Here is an 11,221-nt window from a genome sequence, read left to right as displayed (position 1 = left end):
CTAAAACAGAGCCAACTAACATAGTCCTTCCCTCATCACTACATAGCGTCCGTGGCCTAACTATAGCTCAACCATCTGATCAGTTAGAGCACTTCCTGGAGAAGTTTGTAATTGACTATCGGAGTAAAAGCAGTTTAATGGTTTATCTTCAGTAAGAGAGCAACATAGAAACAAAACTTTCCAGCTTCCCAGAGACATAGTCCCAGAGGTCTGGAACTCAGCATTAGTCCCTCCATAGTATCTCCACAGGTAACGGAGAGAACAACTTTCCTGTTGAGCCAATACCGACTGAGTGACTCCCCCTTTTGCTGTCTACAAGCTGCTGAGGCAAGCAAGGGCCTTGGCAGTTATTAATAACCCTATCTCCAGACATGCTGGAGAAGTGTGTAGTCACGCTTCTGAGCTGTCCTTAAGCAATTCCCATCTCCCTTTAGAAAGCTGTAATCTGCCAGAACATGCTGCTAAGAATACACTTGCAGAACATTATGCGTCAGGGAGGGGGTAGACCTCATCTACTATCTCCTAAAAATCTTTTTATAGAAACCACCTAAAAATAGCCTGGAAGCCTAACAGGGTATGTGGTTCAGTTTTTAAAAAATAAAAATAAAGTTCTGTGGTACCTTCTATTGCAACTTCCCAGAACTAGGATTTAAGTTACAAGATTTGCCATTACAGAGATGTTCTAAAAATGCACATTTCCAGAATAAAATCCTTACAGAAAAAAATACATGATTGAAAACAAGCAGTACAGACTGTAGCTTCAAATTAAAGATTTGTTGATCTTTACAATCTCATTAATGAATTAGCTTCTTAGCAGTTAACAACTCAATGCCACCAGCCTATAAAATCCCACCATTAGGAGACTTGTTAGTGACATTCACCAGGAAATTAGAAACTCTACTTTTTCAAACTTCTATCTGAGGAGAGCACACATATCTGCAAGTGTGTGTCTGTATGCAATCCTCAGGAAGTACATATGGCACTGAAGAGTAAAAAATTGTCTTTATTAAAGCAAATAAGTTGATGTAGGAAACAGTAAGGTCGGAGCACCACAGAAGTCTTATATTGTAATCATGACTAATATACTCAAGCATATCAAGTTTAGTGTTTTTTTAATTGGGTGACAATTTCTAAGGGACTAGGGAGGTTTTTAATTTTTTTTAAGAGTTGTAGGTCCATATAAATAATATGAAAAAAAAAGTGTCTTACACTGAAGAAAGAAATAGGTGAAATTTATTGTTGTCTCCAGCTATGAAAGGAGTTAATTTCAAGTTTTCCTCTGCACAGCGAAGAATTTTTGTCTCCTGCATGGGTCAACAATACCCTTTTGAGAAAGCAGCTAAGAATCAGAGTTGTCAACCACAGTCATCATCATCATCATCCCTGACTTTAGGCAATCTTATAAAGAAGCTATGACAACTAATTCATATCCATCTTCTAGAAAAGTCAGGGAAGATTTAATTTCACTTGGTATTTCCTAGGAAGGAAATCAAGGCCTAATGTGCTTGTCAGAGGTTCACACACACACACAAGTAACACACATTGCATTTGCATACAGGTGTGTCACACTGCAGCTGACCAGGAGTAAGTCAAGAATCCTGAGCAGTTCCCACATTGTCACAAACTCCTCCTGGCAAGACAGACTTTGACATAATTGTTTACCCCCACTATGCATATGGACAAGATATTCCTGAAGTTCACTCTTTAAATGAAGATTCATTCCTTTCTTTTAATTTCCAGAGTGCACTTGTTTTGGACAGTTTATTATAATTTTATTTTTTAAGCACTGTCCTTGGGTTTAAAATCCTCCAAGTGTTTTATTTGTCCATCAGTAGAACCACTGTCTTGCTTGAATTGTATAGGATGCTGTCCTCATCCTAGTACAAGGATTTCCTTGTGGGAATCACGAGCTGGTACACAGCAGAAAATACACAGGACTGTATTGCTTCTGTTTGGTGCATGAACTCAGATCCAATGCCTCTGTATCTGAACACAGAAACTTGCTGGAATGAAAAAGTGAGTTTATCTCCACCAATCTGGAGGAGCTTTGTAGTGAAGCTGTGATTTCTCACCTTGGTTGCATCTGTCTAAGTAGTATGTAAAATATTTTGGCCCATCTCTGTCCCCTTTTTCTATGGTGTAATGAATCTAATATTGCAGGGAACCCCAAAATGGCTGTGTTCCATCTTCCTCTGTATAGAAAAATATTCAAGAAGAAACCTTTGTCAATGCTACTGGGAGTGGTCAGCTCTTGACTACTGATTTCTGGCTATACTTCTGCTATACTGCTGGAAGTTATCAGTGTAACTAAAACTCTGCAACTACAGACCAAAGTTAAACATCGCTGAAATTGTGAGGTTTTCACTGATGACAGCACAAAACTGCAGTACTACAATCAGTGACCAGAAAAGATGCAATCGTTGGAAGATATCTGGAAGAGGTCGCAGCCTTTCAAGAGACACTATCCAAGAGTCTCCAGAAGGGTAATGCTGCAGCAGGAATGGAGACACAGTCTGCTGATGTGACTTAGAGGCTTCACGGATGTGTAAATGCCTAAAGTGCTGGAGCCATTACAGATACTAGAGCAGCAGGTCAGACAATTGATTTTTGTCTTCTTGTCTTTTATCAATGTTGTGTAAATATAACCTTGTCTTTGAAACACTTTGAGACTCAGTCTATGAAAGAAGTACAGCAAGTAGCCTCAGAGCAGCAGTTTGCCTGGGACAATCAGGTGAGTTTTCTGTATGCCTTGAATATTGGAAACATGCAATTTCATCTCCATGAAATCCACAGGCCTTCCCTGTGGAAGAGCATTACAGGTACTGTGAAGATCTGGCTGACTGAACAGAGGAAGCTACTGCAGCCAACTGTGTAACTTAACCTGGAAAGCAAGCAGGCTAAGCTTGTGAAATAACCAATAATGTTAGAAATGTTCCTTTGAATTATGGGATTAGAGGGGATTATTTTGCAGCTAATATAAGACTATGGCACACTGGCACGCTCCCGGGACAGGCAGGTGCACTGCTGCCTGTTGCTGGGGAGTTGTGCCCTCTCCCTCAGCTGAACAGCTGCTGCCCATGACGAGGCTGCCCCAGTGACTTCACTGTGGGTTTGCGGTCTCAAAAGCCTCCCAGCACAGGGACCAGGAGAGCGAGCAGTGAGTGACCAAGGGTCCCTATGAGGAGTGGCTGAGGGAGCTGGGGGTGTTTAGCCTGGAGGAGGCTCAGGGGAACCTCGTCATTCTCTACATTTACCTGAAAAGAGGTTGTAATGAGGTGGGGGTTGGACAACCTGTGACAGTGTTGTCCACAGTGGCTAATTATTGGCTTGTTGCACACCAGGTAATAAATGAATCGGGGTTTTTGTGGACAACAGCACAAGAGGAAGCAGCCTCAGGGGAGGGGAGGTTCAGGTTGGACATCACGAGGAATTTTTTCCATAGGAACAACGGTTGAACATTGGAACAGGCTCCCCAGGGAGATGGTGGACTGACCATCACTGGAGGTATTCAAGAAATGACCGGACATGGCACTTACTGCCGCGGCCTAGGAGTCAAGGTGTAGATGGCTCAAAGATTGGACTGGACGATCTCAGAAGTCTTTTCCAACCAAACTGATTCAGTAAATCTGTGTTTGTGCATCCGCTTGCTCCCCGGCCCGGCCTAGCCCTTCCTGCCACCACATTACGGCGGAGCGGCTCCGGCGCCGGAGCGGCTGAGGGCGGAAGGGGAGGTGGCTGAGGGCGGTGCCGGTGCCCCTCCCGGGCCGCACTGCGAGTCCCGGCGTGCCGCGCGCCGAGCCGCCGCCGGAGCCGGAACGGGCGCGCGGCGCCACTTCCGCCGGCGGGGCTGGCGCGGGGCAAGGCCGGGAGAGGCTCTGCGCGCTTTTCGGAGGGGCTGAACCCTGTGCGGAGCGCTCAGGACTGTTATAACGGGTACTCTATTGCTTGCTTTGACGGATTAGTGACCTTTTTTTTAAATGCTAAACATCTGCTTTAATTCTAAGCCTCAGGTTTGGTGTTGCCGCGTGTTGCTGGCACACGCGTCGCAGTTTCCTGTGCCCTGTCTCAGGGATGGGAATGTTCCCGTTCAAGCTGGTCCGCGCAGTGAGTGCGGCTGGGAACGGGCTGGTGCCTGACCCTTGTCCTTGGGCCCAGATCCGCCGCGTTCCTCGCACCCTTTTTGTAAATGAGCTTCTGAGGGCAAGCTGTGAGCAGCTCTGTGGGTGTTGGTGGTACCCTAACTTGAGCAGCATTGGCACAGATAAAAAGAATGCTGAATAATTATATGTCGAAATTGGAAAATGCACATTTCTGGTGATGTTTTGAAGCACAAAATACGAAGTACTTTTAAAGAGTTCTTGTTATTTTTCTTTTATATATATATATGTATATCCCTAAACTTTTACATTTTTCTAGGTTTCATTATAAGTTTCTATTTAAAGCAGTTATTTTTCACTAGACAATGAAAACATAAGATGTCTTTCTGCTACTGCGAAATTTTGGGTAACATTTAAGATATTCTAAATGGTGTTTTTGAGTTTTTAGGTGTATTGCTTTTGAGATGGATGAAGCCAATTAGCTGCATTTAAAGAGGTTTTTCACTACAGCAAGTGTAGTTTATAAGTACTTCTATTTTTGTACTAGGTGATGATATTTATGTTGTGAACAAGAAAAGCACATTTCATGAGCTATTTTATGGAGCGTGCAGAAGGAAGGATGCAAATTTTAGGTGGGTGCGTACCAACAGAAAAGCCTGTGAGAAGGCACAGGCATGGAAGCTTTTTTTTTTTAAGTTGAACCTTCAAAGACTCTCAGTAAATAAAGTCTTGTGCTACTTTTGACTATTAAGGAGACAGGTACATCTTAAGTGATAAGGACTTCTAAACAATTGACAAGAATTATGTTGCACAGATTTTATTTTATTTTTCCTTAAGATTTTCAAGAAATTTAATTGTTAGTCTTTTGTAGCCTGAATAGTTATGAAACTGGTTTCTTTCAGAGGGTGTTCTGCAGAGAAAAAGTTCTTTGAGTTCCATCTTGTCCAGGACTGGTTTCCTCTCTGCTGTCAGCATGGCAATGTCACTTAGATCTGCGTGGTCCCACCTCTTTCGGATGCGTTCAGTAGCAACCTGTAAGCAGGTCCCACTGCAGAGTAAGTAGTGACGTGGAATTGTGGAGATCCTATATTAAAATTTGTTCCTTGAGAGCCTCTTTCCTGTACTGTTTAAAGTAATGGAAGCATGGAAGTGATTTTTCTATTTGAACAGAATCTAGTCTATTAGTCTGTGTTCTATTCTAATAGTAAAGGATATCTTTATTTGTTTTTTTCTCTTTTTGTGCTTTTAAAGCCTTCATGGTCCAAATAGGACGCTCCCCAAATTTATAGATTAGCTTGTAAATACTACCCCTTTTACCACTGATTATGATTGAAGATTTCAATTTATTTTTTCAGACTTAGAAAAGTGGTGAGAAAAGGCTATAGTAAATTCTCATTACCTAAAATAAACAGAGAACAAACAGAAACAGACAGTACTATTTCTTAGATTTTTGTCCATGTTTTAGACATCAATAGGAATACATAGAGAAGATAGTAAAAGTGGTAGAAAAGACAGTAATGGAGAAAATAGAATAGACATTTTACATTTTAGAGGTAGGTGGGCAAGGAAGGGAAAAAAAATTTTAGGAAGAAATACATATAATTTGCCATAACTTGACTGCTTAATACCTAAGAACAGTTTCATTAGAAGAACTGAAGAGTGAAAGTGCTAACAGTAACTCTGAATTTTAAGAATTTGCATCTAAAATATTTCTGAGAGGAAAATAGCTACAAACAAAAGTTTCTTCTTGGTTTTTTCAGCCTTTGCAGTCTTGACACAATGAATGCTCTCTTGCTCTGCTAGGAGCATCCATGAAGAATCCTATTTGTATTAAAAGATGGTCTAAATAAAATAATGCCAGATAAAGTTGATGCCTTTTTATGACTTAAGAGAAAGCTCAGAACATGTGAAGACTTGTTTCTTGTGATCACAGTTCTGTTCTAAAAGCATAGTTGTTGAAAAAGCTTCACTGGACACAGAAATTTCCATGTGGATTTATGTCATGTTCTGGCAATAAAGGAAGTGGGTTCTCAGTGGAAATCAGCTCCAGGCACGTCCCAGGCCCACCTGAGGCGTGCATACCTGCATTGTTGTGGAAGGTAATGCCTACAGGATGATTCCTGTGTGAGGGACTATTGAACACCTTATATTAGGCTTGTGTTTGGACTCTATGATCTTAAAAGTCTTCTCCAACCTAAGTTATTCTATTAAAAAAATGGGAATCAAACCATGGGGAAGGGACTTTGAGTGGTTTGTGATCCAAGCTCCTGTGCAAAGCAAGGTCAGCTCTGCAGTCACATCAGGTTGCTCAGGGCTTGCGGAGTCTTTGAAATCTCCAAGGACAGAGAACTCACAAACCTGCCTGGGTCTCAATCCCCCTGGTTGGCTGTCCTCATGAGGAAAACATTTCTCTACATATCCAGTCAGAGCCCCCCTCCTTTTGATCTTTATAATAAATATTGCTGTGATTGAAATTATGATCTTCCCTCTAAGTTATAAGGTAATGTTCTTTACATATATAAAAGATATTTCCTAATGTTGAATTCTATCGGTATTTTGTTCATACAGTGATTTTACTCAGGAAAACAATACAACTAGGAAGGTAAATATAGGTTGTAACTGCCTGCATACTGGTTTGGGTTTTTTTTATTTATTGCACTGCTAGAAAGCTGTGTACTAAAATGAACTTCTGCTTAGACAGTGTGGGTTATGTTAATCTAAAACTGAATATGATTATTATCCCTGATTAAGACTTGAAACAGAATGAAAATTGAGAATGTAAACATTCTTAATTTGGTACAGTTCTGTTTCTACATCAGAGTTCTTTACTTGGGTTTTTATTGCAGATGGATCTGTGTATCATGCTTGCCATAAATCTACATTCTCAGTTCTCCCTGAAGACTACAATTGGTATGTAAACGTGCTTTGATGTGTGGCCTTTTCATGTAATGTTTATTCCAGGGCAACTCTCTGTTGTGAAGTCATCATATTATAGTATCAAACACATCTATTGCCAATATGGGATATATGTAATGATTTTAGCTAAAGTAAAAATTAATGATAGTAATGATTGTGAAGTTAATGTAATGTAATGTAATCCAGTTTCAATATAATGAAAAGTCATTCAGGACTCAGTATAAACATGTGGATGACCCCAGTTCCCCTGCAGTTTTGTTTGTGGAAGAGCAAAATTAGCTTAGAGTGGTCATTTCCACTGATGCTTGTTCAGACAAAGTATTTTTGTGCTGCTGTACAGGGAACCTGTGTAGAAATAGGAAAAGCTGATAGATATATAGTGAGAAACACTGAATTCATGTCATCCACGGTTTTAGGAAGCTTAATGTGTCATGGGAAGGGGAAGAAAAGTGAGAAAAGTCATATTGTCACAATGAAAATCTCAGTAAGACTTCTTGTTCAGCATTTTTTATGTAATAGAAAAGATGAAACCCCAAACCAAGCTTTGTTTGCTGTTACTTCATTACAGATGCCGTGCATCTTGTGAAGGCATGTTGTCCTAGAGACCATTATCCTCATCTGTTTAGAGTTTTATATGCAACTATTTCAGTCTTTTAAGATTTTTTTTCCAAATCATATTTCCAGCTATTTTAATAATTTATTTTAGCCCTTTTTTCCTTCTCCATTGAAAAAGAAAAAGGAAGATAACTGAGGAAACAAAATATTGGAGGTTTGGATCAAATACTTATGACCCTTATTTTATACAAGATTATTAAGGATTCATAAATGCAGGGTCAAATCCAGTTTTCTTTGGGACTTGGGCTTCTCAGTTGTTCAGTACTTCTGAAAGTTATGAGGTTTTCTTTTTATTTTTATAGCAAAGTGGAACTTGCAGTGACATCCGATTTGAAGACAATTGTCTGCTACCACCCTTCACTTGAGATTCCATACGAGCATACAAAAGTATGTCCAAGTGTGTACATTTATATTTCTTACTCTTGTAAAGGCATTTAGTAGTTTACAGGTTTGAGTCTTTAGAGCATCTTTTTAAATTTGAAATACTTTTTAGTATGTGATCAGCATATCTGTGAAGTAAATGACTGATGAATATAGCTGCTGCCACGAGGAGGAATTTACTCTTAGTTGAACTGAGGGAAGGTTGCAGAGTGAGAAGAGCTCAAATATGACAGCATACAGTAGCTCTAGTAGAATTGAACAAGGCACTAGAACACTTGTGCACTACAGAGAAAGTAGTGTCTGTCTACATGGGTGCTACTCAGAGAGGATGATGGGAATGCAGGTTATGGCTCACATGTCCTACTGGGCAAGAGAATACAAAGGAGAACTGCTGCTACTGTTTTCAACACAAACTTTAAATTCCATTCAGCACTGAGTTTGTAAAAACCACAAAGAACTTTAAATACTGGTTTTTATCTATCAGTAGTACTTTCAGTGTGTTCTTTACATTGACGAAAGTAAATCTAGTGTTGTGGATTAACACCTAGATAAATCTTTCTATGTACACTTTTTGTTTGAATTTCCAGTTCTCATGTGCTAGTAAAATACTGCAGCTGGCAGCTGTGTTGCTGCAGTACCCAGTGTGAAATTTCTCCATTGAAACCTAAATCATTTTAGCACTTTTTGCCTGCAGGTTACCTAGCAGTATTTTCAAATCTCTCAGTTGCACATACCTCAAGAAAAACTTGTGTAAAAGGCTAAAACAAATTAAAATATTTCTAATAGTAGTTACGTTTCCAATTGAAAACAAACAACTTGGTCTTACCTGTTGCATAAAAAGTTAGGAAGTGATATTCTTCTCAAAGGTACATGTCCTCTAAAAGATTTTTAGCAATGATGATGGTTGCTATGAATTCTGACTGGGAATAGTGTGGATACTTTTGTCTTAGTAGAACTGAAGTTGATGATTCAGGTAGTGAACTGTAGGATTGAGGTCTGCAGTAATGACTACAAGAATGCTGGTTTTAGGGGTAGAGTCATCAGCTGTAGCCCCTAGGGTAAGTAGATATGTCTAGACATCTGCTCCACACTGCTGTGGTTTCATTCAGGGTGGGAAGGCAGGGATAATAAAGAGTCAGTGCAGTTGCAGGTATTTTTCTGCATTTTTTGGTTTCAGCTGTTAGATAGCATTACAGATTACTCTAATGTAGCTTGGCTTTTTGACTTTCTCAATTAAATAAAACAAGCAGAAACAGGATATACATTACTGTTTTCCTAGCCCATACCACGGCCAGATCCGGTGAATAATAAAGAAGAAAACCTCGATCAAGTTTTAAAATCCAGATTGAATGAAAAAGAGCTAAAGAACAGTAGAGGTCCTACAATTGAAGAGCTCAGCAAAATGTTTTACACAACAAAACATCGCTGGTATCCTGTGGGACAGTAAGTATTTTCTTTTTGATTTGTTTGTTCCTTTTGGAAGTAAAGGGACATACAGGAATAATTTAATGACCAGATTCAGCCTAGGATGAGTAATGTCAGACAAGGTACCTCTAGCATTTGGGCTACTTCATAAAATTTTCAATGCAGTGTTGGGTAAATGGAAGACTGTATTTAATGAGGAGGTTTTTTAAACACTGCTCCTTTGGTAGCCTTTGCCACTTTTTTTGGTAAAATATGAAACAGTGTAGAAGTTTTTCATTCATCCAGTTAGCTACTGCTTCGAGTCATTTACTAAAGTTCCATGACAGAATCTAGCATGTAAAATACCCTCAATGGACATAACCAAACACAGCTTGGAAGCATGCATTGCCTATTCCTTAGTAACCTCAATGGGATGATTCTCAGACTTGAGAGTAGTAGAGGTTTTTCATTTGGAGTGGTGAAAAGTGCTCTTTGTTGTGCCTCGTATTCAGAAATTGAGGTGGAGGAGAGATGTACATATACATGACTGAGCTTAAAGAGGAACTCTGGACATTCAGGTGTACTAATGTAAACAAGCAGCATTCTGGTGGGTGTTACTCCTTTCCACTCCATGGTATGCCATCTTTCAATAGCTGCTAATTTTATAGCTATGGAGACATAACACAGGCAAATTTTTTTGTTGTTGTCCACAGAAAACTATTTAATTAATTTGCTTTGGGAGTAGATATAAGGAATGGAAAGGTAGGACTTTTATGACCAAAGGGTAGCTATCACTTTAATGAAGATCAGACAGGATCTGCCTTGTTTAACAAACATAATTAAGAGGAAAGTATGGATCATTTTTTGTTCTGAAGAATTTGTTTTTTAGTTTTTCAGCAAAATATTACACTATTTAACATAAAGTCTGGCACAGCTCCTTTGAATATCTTTGTTCTATAGCAATCATTTTAGCCAAAGGGAAGGGTGACCATGTAATAAAATTAACTTCACACAAAGGATTAAGAATAAACAGCAGCCTTTGTGCCTATTCAGCTGTAGAACTGATGGGATTATTGCGTGCTTGTAGCAGATGTAGCAATAGAAATGAGTAGCATTATGTAACTCCACAAACAACAGAGTGACATCTAAAGAATGGTGATGGATTGTGCTCATGTATCTCGTATTTCACTTCCTTGTGTAACCTCAGATCACTCACTGGGGGCAGAAATACCACAAAAATAAAGGCTGTTCACAGCTTGCACTCATTGCAACCTTTTTTTTTTTCTTTTAGGTATCATAGAAGACGCAAGAATCCTAATCCTCCTAAAGACCGATAGCAAAAATAACTTCTTGTTCATCAGGACTTTGCTGTTAATTTTGATTGGAAATAAAAGTTTTAGAAAGTGTCACATTTGGCTGTAACAGAACATGCTTAATTTGATTTCACTGTTATTTTCTACTAAAAACAACAAAAGGGCACTGACAAAACAGGAAGTCAGTGAAAGCAGTTGTGCATTCCTAGTCACCAAATGAACTAGTCTTAGAACAGGATGTAACAGGGTTGGAGAGCTCTGATTAAATTCAAGAGGTCAGGCTCATCATTTGTCAAGTGAATCCATACAAGTCTTGTGTCAAAATGGGAAGTCTAGAAATGGACGTGTTAGGGTTTGATTGTTTTGAGTAGGATAGTATTTTTTTTTCTTCAAGGAATCTAGTAACTGCAGGTGAGCTTAAATACTGAGGTATAAATGAAATAGTATTTATGAAAAATATATGAGGTATTTGTGAAAACAAATAGTTTTCCTTCT

General features: G+C 39.3%; 1 protein-coding gene across 2 annotated transcripts; it reads left to right on the top strand.

Annotated features, from left to right (window-relative positions):
- The first annotated feature begins 3,442 nt into the window (after positions 1-3,442).
- Positions 3,443-10,822, top strand: LOC131573779 (large ribosomal subunit protein mL42-like). Of its 2 annotated transcripts, none has more exons than XM_058828012.1 (6): positions 3,443-3,620; positions 5,000-5,152; positions 6,944-7,007; positions 7,931-8,015; positions 9,289-9,452; positions 10,705-10,822. In XM_058828012.1, the coding sequence occupies exons 2-6, from the start codon at positions 5,071-5,073 to the stop codon at positions 10,748-10,750; spliced, it is 441 nt and encodes a 146-aa protein (XP_058683995.1). In that variant the 5' UTR covers positions 3,443-3,620; positions 5,000-5,070; the 3' UTR covers positions 10,751-10,822. The 2 variants fall into 2 exon arrangements, with proteins under 2 accessions (XP_058683995.1, XP_058683996.1); XM_058828013.1 differs by lacking the exon at positions 3,443-3,620 and adding an exon at positions 3,813-3,933.
- The last annotated feature ends 399 nt before the right edge of the window (positions 10,823-11,221 follow it).

This window comes from Poecile atricapillus, chromosome Z (genome assembly GCF_030490865.1).
Source record: "Poecile atricapillus isolate bPoeAtr1 chromosome Z, bPoeAtr1.hap1, whole genome shotgun sequence".
Lineage (NCBI taxonomy): Eukaryota > Metazoa > Chordata > Aves > Passeriformes > Paridae > Poecile > Poecile atricapillus.
The sequence above is the reverse complement of the archived record's forward strand: the minus strand, read 5'-3'. Positions and strand labels throughout refer to the sequence as shown.